At 62.8% G+C, this 14,697-nt stretch overlaps 4 protein-coding genes across 4 annotated transcripts; 2 read left to right on the top strand and 2 right to left on the bottom strand.

The window, feature by feature from the left end:
* Window positions 1–893: 893 nt before the first annotated feature.
* D7B24_003649 (uncharacterized protein) lies at window positions 894–3,668 on the top strand (the record flags this gene model as incomplete). Its single annotated transcript, XM_028637836.1, has 2 exons — window positions 894–1,073; window positions 1,146–3,668. The coding sequence occupies 2 exons, from the start codon at window positions 894–896 to the stop codon at window positions 3,666–3,668; spliced, it is 2,703 nt and encodes a 900-aa protein (XP_028490622.1).
* A 3,651-nt stretch (window positions 3,669–7,319) lies between these two features.
* On the top strand, window positions 7,320–9,792 carry D7B24_003648 (uncharacterized protein; the record flags this gene model as incomplete). Its single annotated transcript, XM_028637835.1, has 2 exons — window positions 7,320–8,000; window positions 8,128–9,792. The coding sequence occupies 2 exons, from the start codon at window positions 7,320–7,322 to the stop codon at window positions 9,790–9,792; spliced, it is 2,346 nt and encodes a 781-aa protein (XP_028490621.1).
* Window positions 9,793–10,259: 467 nt separating this feature from the next.
* D7B24_003647 (uncharacterized protein) lies at window positions 10,260–12,829 on the bottom strand (the record flags this gene model as incomplete). Its single annotated transcript, XM_028637834.1, has 3 exons — window positions 10,260–12,280; window positions 12,351–12,663; window positions 12,725–12,829. 3 exons carry the CDS (start codon window positions 12,827–12,829, stop codon window positions 10,260–10,262), a joined length of 2,439 nt encoding a protein of 812 aa, XP_028490620.1.
* Window positions 12,830–13,139: 310 nt separating this feature from the next.
* D7B24_003646 (uncharacterized protein) lies at window positions 13,140–13,553 on the bottom strand (the record flags this gene model as incomplete). Its single annotated transcript, XM_028637833.1, has 1 exon — window positions 13,140–13,553. The coding sequence occupies one exon, from the start codon at window positions 13,551–13,553 to the stop codon at window positions 13,140–13,142; it is 414 nt and encodes a 137-aa protein (XP_028490619.1).
* Between the last annotated feature and the right edge of the window lie 1,144 nt (window positions 13,554–14,697).

Here is a 14,697-nt window from a genome sequence, read left to right as displayed (position 1 = left end):
GATGGTAAAGTAGAAAGGAGGAAGCAGGCTCTCACCAACAGTAGCCAACAGTGCATTCTTCTTCCGACGATGAGAGTAGCCCATCTATTCTGATCTCAGGTTCAGCACCATGTCCATGCTGCTCCACATCTCGACCGGGTGGAGTAGAGAAGCAGTGCGCAGTGAGCAGTGAACAAGCGATGCGGTTACATTTCTGACCCAGCTACCATGGCCCCCGGCGCATGTTGCGAAGCGGTTGTACATGGTGCATGGATTTGTGGATGCAGCTTTTCGTTCGACATGGTTGCACGGGCAGACTTCATGCTCCAACGTAGAGACAGGACGCTGTTGCTCCTGGAGCGCTGACACGCTACCAAGGCTACTTCTGGCTCCTAGGCATCATGGAAAGGTGTGGCACAGTGGCCCTTCGATGACTGTCCATTGTTCACAGAAGCCGCTGCTCATGCAACGTATTGAATAGATGCATGGAAGAAATGCAGCTGGCGACTACAGCACAATGAGGTACCTCAGATGCCTTACCCTACCTACCACCTGGGGAGCGAGGTCCCTACCTTGCCTACCCTACCACCTAGGTACCCTACGACCTAGGGAGCTAGGCACCCTACAAGGGAGCCAGGCCCTACCACAAGGGAGCTAGAGCGTCGCCTTATCGCTCGATCCGCCTCTTATCGCACCCGAGCCCCACTCAGGCGCCCCCGAACTTTTTTTTCTTCGACTTCACCGCAGGCACGACCCATCACCAACTTGCTTGTCGCCGGCGAAGCAGCACGATTCGATTCGATCGAGGCGAGACACACATCCAACAAACCCCCTCACCGTTGCCATCCACGAGACTGCCGAACTTGCAGTCTGTTCTGCCGAACTTGCAGTCTGTTCCCTTCCACAACAACAAGATGGCGCCCGCGTTCCGCATCCACAAGCCCGATGTCCTGGCGACCCTTCCGAGGCCTCTCGATTATTCCACGGGTCAATATCATGCTGGCGAGGTCTTCACGCAGCAGCCCGGCTCCAAGAAGCGCAAGAGACTCGAGGTCGCCGTCGGTGTCGATGGCGAGGCCGCCAACATTTACCACGTAGGTCCATTGCGCCATGCGTCTTCTTTTCGCCATGCGTCTTCCTTCGCCTTGGCTGACCCGTCGCTCTAGATCCCCTCGTCCGACCTGAGGACGTCCTACCCCATCCCCCCCCAAGAGTCCTTTACCTGCGCCCCCTACTCGATCCGCTACCAGAGGCCGAATGCCCACGACCGCGACCAGTACACATACTTCTCCACCCAGGATGCCTCTGCCGCCGGCTCCAAGATCACCGTCTGCAAGGACGTCGTCAGTGCATCCGGCAAGACGACATCGACGACCAGGTCGCAACGCCTCCAGCACAAGGCCCCCGTTGCCCGCATCTACACCTCCTACCACGCCACCGTGACACCCGACGCCGACGCCAGTGGGAACGCGTACAGCGACGTTCTCGCTGTCTGCAACGACGGCCAGATTGTCTGCCTCGACGGGGCCGCGCTCGACGAGAGGTGGAGCATGTCCGCGTACAGCCTCTGCAAAGACCTGCTGCCGCCGGCGACCTCGGGCCTCGAGGTCGACTCTGTCTTCCACGGCCCCGCTTCTGACTTCCTGAAGGGTGTGTTCGGCGGTCGGCAAGATGCGCTTGGCGCCTTCGGTCGCACCATTGACGCAGAGACGTTCAACCCGGATGTGCTCGTCCTCGTCGCCACCACGCGCGGCAAGGAGGAGACGGGCCGCTACCTCATCGTCCTTGGTGCTGTCGCGCGCAACAACACCAACGCCGCCCAGCAGGCTCTCGTCCAGCTCCACGTCGCCCCGCTGCCCCGGCACGAAGGCCTGGCAACCGTCAAGACACCGACCTACCAACTCCACGTCCGCACCGGACGTCTCATTGAGCTCTGTGATAATATCATGCGGACCTATGATCTCACGACGGCGGTACCTAGGCTGCGTGATGCCGTCATTATGCCTGACGCGTCCTCCTCCTTCGTACAGCTGTCCGAGCACTCGGTGCTGTCGCTGTCGCCCACGGCGCTCACCATCACGAACATCACCTACCGCTCTGTCCAGGCGCAGTCCGCCGTGACCATGGAGGCGGGTGCGCAAGGGGGCGGCCATCCGCCTATGCTCCTCACATATCTCGCCAAGCTGGATCTGGCCATCGCCATCGTCAACAACACCATCTACTCGATCCAGATTGAACGGCACAAGGCGTCATCCAAGGAGGGCCTCCTCATTGACGCCATCGGCCGAGGCCTGTCCAAGGCCGATCACCTCCCCGCCGACCTCCCGCAGCGCCGCGTCAAGGCTGCTTTCTCGAAATACCTGCCGGGCACGCTGACGGACGCCTACGTGAAACAGTCACTGGTCGAAGTGGAGGAGATGGACGAGGCACTGGGTCAGAACGATCTCAAGGAGTTTGAGCGCCTGCTGGCGGCCAAGTTTGGCGTCACCATTGACGAGTCTACACAGTCCCACGACGACGACACGACGACGCCCGACTGGCAATGGCTCGAACGGCCCTCGGCATACGCAGCCGTCGACCGCCGCTGGGTCCTCTACGCCATCAGCCGCGTCTTCTCGGTCGACGTCAAGGACGTCAACAACGACTGCCCGGCCCTCCACTGCGTCCTCCCCGAAAGCAACGCACTGCTCTACCTCGTTGTTGCCGGCCACCTGACGCTGTCGAACATCCTGGCCGCCTTCCGGAGCGAGCTCAAGGAGGCCGACGTGTCGCTGTTCGCGCTGGCCGACGTGCTCGTGCAGCAGCTCGTCGGTGTCGACCCGGCGCTGGAGCTCCTCATGAGCTACCTGTCGGCGACGAAGCTCGGCGAGGTGGAGCTGCTGCTGATCGTGCGCACCATCATGCAGAGCCTCGACCAGCAGCCGCGGCTGGCGCTGCCGATGCCCAACGGCACGCAGGAGGACGACGAGTTTGTGACCATGGAGATTGACCAGCTCGAGCGCGAGCTGGAGCTCGCCGAGTACAACCTGGGCGACGAGTCGAACGTCCGCGCGCGGCTGCTGACGGCGGCGTTCGAGAGGCTGGCGGGCTATTCCTCCGTCTCCACCGTGCGCGCGCTGCGCATCGCCTTCAACCCGACCGAGATCCTCGCCCTGATCCACCTGCTGCGCATCCAGCTCGTCGGCAGCGCCTGGACGACGCGCTACACCGAGATGACGACCTTTGACCAGGACGAGGCGGCGCGGACGGCGTCGGACGGCGTCATCACCCTCATCGCCGAGCTGCTGGCGCGCTGCATCGACGCCGTCGGCACCCACGGCTGGCTGACCAGCGTGTCGGTGGGCCACCAGGCGGAGGGCGGCGGCCACTTCCTGACGGCCCTCAAGCTCGAGGTCAGCGCGGCCCTCGAGGGCCTCAACGAGGCGGTCGAGATGAACGGCCTCCTGGGCGAGGCGGTGCGCTTCGGCACCGCGTCTCTGGCCGGCCGGTCCGCGCGGGGGGGCGACAGGGCGAGGGCCGTCGAGGTCGTGGCGTCGGCCGAGCTGCCGCTTGGCCTCACGCCGAAGCAGGGCGTCACCCAGTTCAAGGTCGTGTCTGGCGGCGAGGTGGTGGAGAGGTCTGCGCGTGAGAAGGGTCACCTGCTGAGTCAACGTGTCAAGGAATACTCGCTGGAGAAGATTTCTATTTGAGAACAGCAGACTAGCCGAGAACAGCAGACTAGCTGAGAACAGCAGACTAGCCGAGGAGGAAAAGGGAGCGGGGGGCTACAGGAAGGAGGAGCGAGGGCGCAGACGGATAGAGCCGCATGTCTCGCATCGCCGCCGGGATCCAGGCGCGGGCCAAGTGGCTGCGAGGGAGGGAAGGCAGAGTGCCGCAACAGAAGCCAAGCGTTCGCGGAACCTGGCCGGCCACCCCCGGAGGAGCCAACATGCATGCACAGATGACCCGGGCCCTGCCTCGACAGAGTGTAGGCTTTGGACGTTTCCAAGATGCCTGCCTCTCGAACCCACGCAGCCCGCAGGCGGAGAAGCAGAGAGAGCAAAAAGCCAGAGACGACCGAATCGAGCCAGGCTCGGTACCACGCTGGGCGGCCCTCTGGCCGAGAAAGCCTGATCTCCATTGTCCATTGTCAATAATACCAAATGTTACCCACGGCGCGGATCCCTTTTGAGCACCCCGGCTGACACCACGAACCATGCCTCGCCTACTGCGCCAGTTGACAGCCGGCCGCACGGCTCTGTGACCTTCCAGCCTCAGCCATGCAGTCGAGGGGCGATGAGGGGTAGAGAACTGACTCTGCGCACCAGGCGCGATCAAAGTTTCGCTGGCTCTGGTGGGCTTCCTGACCGGGTGTCGTTATCAGGCTGTCTGCTGTACCCGCTGACACACACACACACACACACACACGCACACCATCTCTCGTGAGAGCCTCATGCTGCACAGTCCTACGCCCACCTGCGTCGGTAGTTTGCAAAACCTCGCCCAATCCGGCGACCGAGCAACTGTCACGGCAGCCAAGCATCGTAGAGATAAACTTGTTGCCTGGAAGAATGGCGAAAGACATCACACACACACACACACACACCACGGGCTGTGGGTGCCAATCTTACTGAAAAAGGTGGCATGCTGCGACGAAGGGCTCGGAAGGAGGATGATGAGGGAATGGGATTCCGTGAGGAAATCCGTCTCGCCAGAGAGAGGAGGGCATGGCCCGTCGAGCGAGGCAGAGCTCTAGAGGGAGGGCCAATAAAGGCCGGACAGCAGACAGAGAGCTTGTTTCGACCTGCAGGAGGCCACACCCACTCGCTGGTCGCCGGCCGGGTGGCATCGCGACGGTTTATGCAAGCTCCCAAGCGCGCGTGGCCGGCCTACATGTGTGGCAGTTGCAGCGGCAGCCGGGGAGGGGTTGCAGCACAGCAGAGAGAGAGAGAGAGCCCCGACGAGGCGGCCTGACGAGAACGGAGCCAGTCAAAGTGGAACGTGGATTGCGACGACTCGCCCGCTAACGAACCCCCTTGGGTGTCTTGACGGAACGTCTACCATCAGCCCTGTGGCCGATTCTGGGCGTAGACGGGCGAGGATGTCACCACTACGTACAATGTACCACATCGACAGCACAGGCACAAGCACAAGCACAAGCACGAACGCAAGCACGACGGCGCCTGGAATGACCCGAGTGACCGACCCTTCTGGTTGCCTCTCTCTGTACCTGCTTGACGGGTCGGGTTGCCTTGTTTCTGCACGACCCTGCGCGTTGACTCGTCGGATTCGCCCCTTTCGTTTCGTATCTGAATCCTGTCTACCAGTGCCATGAGAAAAGAAGCAGCTCAACATGACGCTTGTCTCGTCGTTGACCCCGCTGGACCCAAAGAAAAAAAAAAACCCACGGAAAACCTCGTGTTCCATGACTTCTTCCATCGGTGTCCCCTCACTGGGAGGACGGTCGGGCGCCCCATCAACCATCGAAGCGTATCGGCAGCTTGCGACAAGACTGCAGGTCTCGGGGTCTCCCGACGGGCCACCATGTGGGCTGCTAGGCAGTAGTCGATTGCTTCTGCACAGCGCTGCGCCTCGGCGCGACAAGGCCTAGCTCGAGACCAGAGCGCTACGCCAGGCAGACGGAGGCGAGAGAGAGAGAGAGAGAGAGAGGGGCTCTCGCCAAGGTTCATTTTGCACTTCCCCACCCCGTGATGGTGGTGCTCGCTTGCAGGTTCGTCCGGCTGTAGACGATAAGGGTGACGATCGGACGACGACGAGAGCCCTTGGCTTTTGAGCGACAAAGCAGGGGCCCCAAAAGGCCAAAGGGTGGACACGTTCAAAGCGACCGATTGAGTGCTGAGTGCTGGGTCCAGGAAAACTTGGACGGCTTGGACGGTAGCCTCGGGGGAAACCTCCCTATCCCTTGGCCACTGTGGCCAACCGTGAATGACTCCATCTCTCTCTCTCTCTTCGTTTCGGTCACTCCAACCCCTCTCACGCCAATGGAAAGCCGCTGGAACGGTCATTCTTCCCCCGGTGGCGCAGCGATGGAAACAAGCAAGACAGGGGTCCTCCCAGCGACTGGTCCGCGGGAACGACGAGAGAGAGAGACAAGCGGCAAGCGACAGGGGGGGCTTGGCCCAGCCTGGGGCCCCAGCACGGCGCGGAATGGGAGCGTAGCACCGGGGGATCGGCCAATGGATGCGCGGGTATGATGCTATCATCCTGGCCTGCAGACGTCACTACTGCGAACTGCAAACTCCAGCCCTGTGCCGTGGGCCCCGCGGCGATGGGGGTTCTCGACTGGGCAGGGTAACATGGTGGGATGCCATGCTTTTTGGGGGGGGGGGAGGTCTCAGGGAACGGAGGGCCTCCTGCACTGCGGCTGTCAGAGTTCAAGGTGACTGCGCTGCATGGAGGCCAGACGACGGAGAAAGACTTGAGCATCTCTTCACGATCAGTGGCCAGAGCTGGGACAGGGCGCGCGAACGGCGGCGGGGTGAACGGATTGGGCAGAGCTGAGATGATACAGAGACCTGCAGGACAGCAACGTACAGTCCCTTGTGGATGAAGCGGCAGTCCGAGACCGAACAGCTCACTGGGCCACGAGTCGAGATCCAGGGTCGACTCACGAGTACAGTACCCCGTACCTCGTAACGGCGGCAGCCTGCGCGATCGCTCGTAAGCAGGTCAGCTTGAGCACGTCGAGCACCAGTTGATGAGGAGGGATGGTGGGACCCTGAGACGGATTCTCTGGTGTGGCCGTGTGTCTTTTCTCGCTCTTCTCTTTCTCTCCCCCTCATTATCAACTCCTGATCCTCCTGTGTCTTTGGGGTTTCCTCGCCCAGACATCATCATCATCATCGACATAGGTCCCGCGAGCGATCTTCTCCTCTTCCATCAGGCACAAGAGAAACCCAGGATTCTTGGCCCCCCTCCCTTCTCCTCGACCCCCTTGTTCTCGACCTTCCTCTCTCCTCATCCTCCTCGTGGCCACCCCCTTGTCAGGACGACCCTTGAAGCGGCCCTGGCCCCCAGTCCCTGTCTAATAATAAGGATACACCTCTGATGCCATCTGGTTCCTGACCCGGATTCGCGCCGTTTCCCTGTTCTTGCCCATCGCCCTACAGCTCCTCGGTGTCCCCCCCCCCCCGCCGCTGATTGCACTGCTTATTGCTGCATTCTGCGATCAGACGAAACCTTACAGTCTTGGTTCAGGAGAGCTGCGAATCCTGTCGACAGCTTGTACACCACGAAACACTTGATACTGCAACACAATACAACACGGCAACACTATACACAGCAGAAGGGAACAGACCAACGGACAACGCAACGTGGAGAAAAGCACGGCCTACCCCGGCATGAGTGACGGCATCTCGGTGGCCCAGCTCGAGGGCGTCGACGGCTTCGCGCGCACGCTGTACCGCCGCGCCAAGTCGTCCGGCGCCGACTTTGACGATGTCGCCGCCGCCATCCGCCGCCTGCACACGGTGCTCAAGCACCTCCTCGCCGAGGCCGAAGACGCCGACTCGCTCCTCAACTCGGACCGCGCCGCCGTCTACGCGCGCCAGCTGACGCCCGTCGTCGAGGACTGCGACTTTACGCTGAAGCAGTTTGACACGATCCTCGGCCGCCACGCCGAGGGCGACGCCTCGTCGCCCGAGGCCCGCGAGCGCGAGCGCGGCATGGTCAAGATGCTGCGGGCCCGGCTCGAGGACCACAAGCTGCACATTGACATGTTTCTCGACACGGTGCAGCTGCACAACCCCAGCAAGACGCAGAGCGTTTCGGTTCGCGGTGGTGAGAGCGGCGGCCAGGCGAACGGCCAGGCGAACGTCCAGCAGCTTGACGCCATCAAGGACAAGGTCGACGCCATTGCGGCGCGCATCTGCCGCCAGCGACAGGGTGGTGGTGGTGGTGGTTTTGGCGACGATGGCTTCGGCGACGACGACAATCACAACCACGAGGAGGAGACATGGCAGCAGTTCCGCACGGAGCTCGAAAAGGAAGGATTCTCCAAGGATGTCCTGCGACAGAATAAGGTGAGGGAGCAGCCCCCTTCCCCCCCCTCTACCCTCCCCTCCCCCCCAAGCTCAAGCCCCATTCCTTCTCATGTGCTCGGGGGCGGGAGATTGCTATTTCGTTGCATGCTGACACGAAGGATCACAGGATGTCCTCCGTGCCTACATCCGCGAACTCGAGACGATACAAAACGAGACGGGCCCGCCACCGTCTGTCCGGGGCCTGCTCGAACAAGAACAGAAGAGAGAGCGACGCTATCCTCAGCCCAACCTCTCTGTCGTGCCGGCTTCCTACCCAGACCGTCAGGACCTTAGCCCCAAGGAGCTGATGCACCCGACCTTTGACAACGAAAAGTACGCCCCCTCAATGAAGATGGCGCGCCGCACGCCCGAGATGCAGCCGCCGAACCTCGCCGCCCAGCACAGCCAGCTGAGCCAACTGTCGTACGACAAGCACTCGTCTGATGACGACTATGACGGACGTGATGTGAGCTCGCTGGCTCTCATCTCGACCCGGGACCTCATGGTCATGGATACGACCAGCAACAACAACAATGGCGGCGCCGGATTCAACGCCCAGATGGCCGCCTTGTCTTTTCACCCACACGCCAACCCGGCCAACTACAGCGTCTCGCCGTCGGCCTCGGCGCGCTACCTTCCGCCCGCCGTCGCCGCCGAGCTCTCCTCCTCGCCGAGCAACCACCTGTCGGTATCGCCGCGCTTCGTGCCGCCTCTGCCCACCTACTCGACAGCCCCCGGCTCGTCGCCGCCGCCGCCCTACGGCTCGTCGCCACGGTCCCAGCAACAGCAGCAAGCCTACCACGCGCACCAGCAGCAGCAGCAGCAGCAGCCGTCTCGTCTGGCCCCTGACCGCTACGGCATGGATATCCCCCTCGACGCAAAGTGGACGCGCATCAGGCGGTCGCTCGTGTCGCCCGAGGTCCTCGAGCACGCCGGCGTCCGCTACGAGGCGCGCCCCGACTTTGTCGCCGTCCTCGGCGAGCTGTCGCGCGAGGACATTGCCCACTACGCCAACCTCTCAGCCGTCGCCCGCGCGCGCCGCAGCAACGCCCACGCCGGCAAGAAGCCGCCGGCGCCGCCCACGATAGCCCATTTGCGTCCTGCCGGGACCAGCGCCGCGCCGCGCGACGTGTCGGCCTCGCGCCGCGGCAGCCCGCCCGACGACGACCGCTACCACCACGGCAGCAGCAGCGGGCCGCGGCACTCGTCCGACTCGGACTCGGTCCTCTGGGACGAGTCGGACACGACGGACGACGAGACGAGCAGGCGACGGCACGGCGGGGGCTCCGACGAGAAGAAGCGGCGGCCCTACTTCGTCGTGCCGGCGCCGAGCAGCGCGCGCGACCGCACGAGCCCGGCGTCGACGGTCCAGCCGAAGCCGATCCTCAAGAACCGCAACGAGAACCACGTGCGCTTCGACCCGGAGCCGCACGAGGTGACGGCCGACGAGATGGACAAGTCGGCGCGGTCGGCGCGCGAGGGCGAGAGGCGGCGCCGCAGCCGGCGCGATCGCGAGAGGGAGTACCACCACGAGTCGTCCTCGAACAACCGCGACCGCGACCGCGACCGCGACCGAGACAGGGACAGGGACCGTGACCGTGACCGCGACCGCGACAGGGAGTACAGCGCCTCGCGCAGGCACCGGGAGCGTGACGCGCGCGGGGAGACCCGGGACCCGCGCGACAGGAAGGACAAGAAGAAGCTCGGGACGCTCGGCGCCATGGGCATTGGTGGTGCGGCGGGCAGTTTGCTGAGCGTTCTCACCGAGGCGGCCAACGGCGCGGGTTTCTGAGGCCTCGTCTTCGCTACCTCTTTGTCGTTTCTTTTGTTGTACATGGGGAGGGGAGCCTGTATAAGAGCAGCGAGTCGATGTACGTTATGAATCTGTACGAAGCATGTTCGTTGAGAGAGAGAGAGTGTGTGTGTGAGACAGAGAGAGAGAGAGAGAGAGGGCTGTGCCCGTGCTATGAGAGGGAAAGGTTTCCTGCCTTTTTGCGCTTCGTTTCGTTTACACTTCCTATGTACGCCTGCATGTTTTCTATTCCCCAGCAAAGATACCAGTTCGTTTTTCTTCGTGACAGTGGACACACACGCAATGCTTTCCAACATGAAATCTTCGTGACAGACGCCCGTGCCTCATCGCCTGCCATGCAACCGCTGCCCTGCGCCGTCCCTGTGTATATCCTACGCCTGTACGCCTGCAAGCCCTTGGGCGTCACCGTGACCTGCCTCACAGCGCCCTTTTCCCGACAACCTTCTTCACAGCGCCCTCCTCCTGACAGCCTTCTTCCCGACAGGCTGCCCCTCCTCGCTGAGCATCCTCCGCATGAGCTCGGCCTTGCACTGCGCCGCCTCGGGATCGTCATACCGAACCTGTGTCGCCAGCGGCGGCGGCGCCGCCGCGTCCTCGTGCGCCTGTTGACGGCCGCCCGGCCGCCCCGATTCGTGTGAAGCGCTCGACGCCGCCGAGACGTTGCTCGTCGCGCGGCCAAAGATGCCGCGCCTGCGCCGAGCTGGCGGCTTGTCGTCGCTGCCTTCGGGGACCGTCGGCTCCTCGGACGCGTGCGAGCGCGTGTTCATGAGGGAGGCGATGTGTGACGAGATGGCGGCGCGCTCGGCCGCTGTCTCGGCTTCGCGGACGCGTTTTTGGGCGACGAGATCCGTCGTCACCGAGGTGTCGTGGGCATCTGCTTCCTGCTTTCCCTCTTGCTCTTCCTCGGCCTCGGCCTGGACAGCGACCGTCTCTGGCAACACGGGCTGTGCCGTGGGCGCGGGGTCATTCTCATCTGGAGGTGGCAGGTCGACCGATTTGGAGAAACCGTCACCCGTCGTGTTTGCTGTCGTGGCTGGAGGCGGTGCCGTTTTGGGTGGCGAAGGACTCCTGTTGAGGGCATTGCTCGAGACGTCTGCCAACGGCGCCGGCACAGCCCCTGAGCCGAAGCTGTCCTTCTGGTGCGTCCTCGCCGTCTGGAAATGTGTCGATCCCTCCGTTCCTCTGGTCGTGCCTGCGCCCCTGGCCGAGGGCTCCTGGGCAAAGGCGTCGCCGTCAACGAGGGCGCCTCGCGAGGGCTGTCGTGTTGACGAGTCGGAGGACCTGGGACGAGCTGGCGCTGATGTCCTCCTCTGCAGACCGGCCCTCTTGTCGTCCTTGATTGTCCTGACCTTGGGCGTCAGGGCCTCGCTCTGTCCGAGGCCGGTGCACAAAAAGTCCTTGACGGGCACGTTGAAGCCAGACTCGACACAGGCCCACAGCCAGTCGGCACTGACGACGGGGATCATGCTGTCCCTGGCGAACCTCAGCTTTTCCGGCCGTGTCTCCCTGACTGATCGACACACCAGCACCGACGTTGCCTCGTTGAGGCGCGAGGCGTACTTGGCGCCCAGCTGGGTCGTGCACTTCTCCACGTGCAGTAGATCAATGCCGGTGAATCCAGCTGTGCAAATCGCGAGGTCTTCGAATCCGTCAATGGGAAACCTGGCAAACGGGCGGCCGAGGACGTGGTCGCTCGGTTGGCAGAGCGTCTTGTTGTGCAGACACCGTTCGACAAAAAATTCGGTAACAATGTCAATGTACGCATCAGGGGGCAACTGCGGGTGCGTCTCTGGCTGCGAAGACTGCGGGACGACGAGGAACCGCTGAAAGGCACTCGGCCCGCGGGCATCGAGGAGCTGCTGGAGTGTGTCGCAGGTGGTGCCTCCGAGTGACGCGATCGTCTCGCCCAGGACCTTGGCCTTCCACGACTCGAACCCATCCACCAGGGCGGTGCATCCCGTAAAGATGCCCGGCGGCGCTTGTGGTTTTCTCGCCGCGAGATCGGCCATCGAGTCGGCCACCTCGATGCGATCGGTGGCGTCCCTGCCGGCGTCCGTGTTGGGCTCGAGGGACGTCTTGCTGCCGAGGATGTCGCCCCAGAGGTTCTCGCGCTGGCTGCCCAGCTTCATGCTGGCCGTCTTGCGCAGCTTGCGCGACCCCGGTTCCGCCGTCGACCTGGCCCTCTTGAGCGCTGACGGCCTCTGGGCATTCCGGTTCCAGGCGCCGCGCCCTTGGTCCTCTGGCGGCAGGACGGGGTCGAAGTACTGCTCGTCGAGGATCATGCCGCGCTCGACGCTCTGGTCCAGCCACGCCAGGGAGACGGTGCGTATGTTCCAGTTCCGCGCGGCCCTGTATTTCTTGCCGTCTGGCTTGCAGACGATGAGGTGCGTCACTCGTTTCGTGAGGTCCCCCGTGTAGACGCCGCCGTTGTCGTTGATTTTTTCAATAATGGCATGTCGCTCGTCGGCTGTTCGACGTCAGCAACAGGAGCGTTCGTACGCGCGTGACCGACAGGCGGTGGCGGGGAGGCGACTCACGATCTTCAAACCCCGTCATGCAGCACAGCAGCTTGACACGGTCCTCCTCGCCGGGCTCGGGCCCGCTCGTCTCGAGGGGCTTCAGCTGCCACTGGGTCTCCAGAGCGGCAAAGTCGATCTCGGCGGCGTTCTTCCAGAGGTCGGCGACGGCGTCGATCCAGCGGGCGTCCATGGCCTTGATGTCGGGCCTCTCCTTGGCGACGTGGCGGTACTTTGGCGTGTCATACTGGCCGACGATGAGGTGGGTCACGTCGGGGGTGAGGTCGTACTTGTGGTGGCCACCGAGGTCCTGCGCCTTCTTCTCGATCTCGGTCTTGGGGGGGTTATCGCGTCAGTCTTGCTTCCTAGATTCACGCTGTGGTGGGTAGGCGTACTCGCTGGTCTGGGGGGATGCTGGTGCAGCAGACGACGACGCGCTGAAAGGGCTTTTCGTGGTCGACGGCAGCATTCTCGTCGGGTTGACTGCGTGGCGAGGCCATGATGCAGCGCCCGTGGGGAGGAGGTGAAGGTGGAGGAAGCGTGCAGGCAGCCACAAGCAAAAACACCTGAGAGGCAAAGGCAGGCAAGGCAGGCAAGGCAGGCCAGGCAGGCAAGGCTGGCGATTTGCAGTCAGTCGCGTCCTCGTAGGGGGAGGCGCGTTGGTCGTGTTAAGTGGCCGCCCCACGTCATGGACAGTGCGTGTGGCGAATTCGAATGCTGCGCGGAGAGCATGCACTGTGTTTGGGGCCTACACACGCCCGAGGCCGGTGCCCCGGCAGGGCCTCACGGGTATTACAATACAGTGTGCCATCATTCCGTGCCCGGGTTCCCGCCCTCGAGGAACCTGAAGAATGTCAACCGATTGCCGTCTGGATCGAGAATGCTGAACTGCCGGTAGCCCCAGGGTTTGTCCTCCATGTCCTCCACCACCTTGACCGCCGGCCTCCCCTGGAGATAGGTGTAGAAGCTGTCGATTTCGGCCGTACCCACGGCGATCATGACAGCCCCAGGCTTGCAGTCTTCCGGCGAGGCGTGGAAGAAGTATATATTGGCGGCGGCCTTGGGACCGGCGTAGACGGAGCAGAAGTAGGCCTCGCCACCGTCTGATTCGGTGCTGGCGAGGGTGAAGCCGAGCTCATCCGTGTAGAAAGCGGCCGTGGCCTCGATGGACGTCGACTGGAGAGAGGGGATGATTTTCCATGCCGAGGCGAGTGCGGCGGCCATTGTGCTGATTTGGTGGCTGTTCGTGTGAAGACGATTCACTCTCCGTCATGGCTTGCATGCGGTGGAAGCATATGATACGAGCCTTCGTCCTCACGTGCCTTTACTCCCACTGCCAGACCCTGAGGCAACGGACAGAATTACCTAGGTACCGAGCAATCCTGACCTCACTCAGGTATGGCTTCACGCCAGCACGCAGAGTGGACCGGCGTCTAGACTTTGGCGGGGTACGAGCGCTGAAGGTTGAACGGCAGGCGTGCTCAACCCCGCCTTCTGGCCGCCCGAGTCGAGAGCACCTCTGCCTCTGCCTCTGCCTGCCGTTCTGCGTGCCTACCTGTCTACCTGCCTCCCTGCCTCCCTGCCTCCCTGCCTCCCTGCCTACCTAGATCTGCATCTGTATGCCAACCCCGCCAACTTCGTCAGCCTTGTGTCCAGTTCAGAATTTCTCCCACCCACGACCTGAGCTCTCAGTTCTCAGCTTTCCAGCAAACCCAGCGCGCACTTTACGCCTCCGAGCTCCGACGAGCAATCATCTCCACCACCGCAGTACGACCGCCCGGCCATCGCTTTCTCACACGAATCCCGCCCCTTCACACACACACACACACCCCGCCGCCCCCTCCAAGGTTTTGGTCCCATGCGACAGGCACCCTGCTGAGGCCAGCTGAAGTTGCGTGCCCGAAACCTACCTGAGCCTCCCCGAAAAAAAAACATCACCAACCGCCAAGCAATCGTTCGATCACGCGAGAGCGTGCCTCGCCCGCCTTCTCGAGCCGCTGCACCTCCCGAGCCACGCGCTGGCACCACGAAAATTCGCCCGTTTGATCCTCGCTCCTTCCCCCCCACCCTTTCCTCTCCCTCGAGGCCATACGCCCGGCCGAAAACGTTACACAACTTGCCATCGCCATGGCGCCGTCCACGGCCCAGCTCAAGACGCTGTCGGCCCAGTTTGTCTCTCTGACAGGCGCCTCCGAGAGGACCGCGCAACGGGTACGTCACGGCCCCGATCTACACATCTTCCTCGCGACCTGCCACGCGTTTTCCGCCCTGTCGTAGGCATGGGGGGTTTTCTCGTGGCGAGATGGCCTGCTCCTCTTGCCCTGTCTCTCTCTCTCTCTCTCTCTCTCTCTCTCTCTCTCTCTCTCTC

This window comes from Verticillium nonalfalfae, assembly GCF_003724135.2.
Source record: "Verticillium nonalfalfae strain VnAa140/NRRL 66861 chromosome Unknown scaffold_200, whole genome shotgun sequence".
Lineage (NCBI taxonomy): Eukaryota > Fungi > Ascomycota > Sordariomycetes > Glomerellales > Plectosphaerellaceae > Verticillium > Verticillium nonalfalfae.
This window is presented reverse-complemented; position numbering and strand designations above follow the sequence as displayed.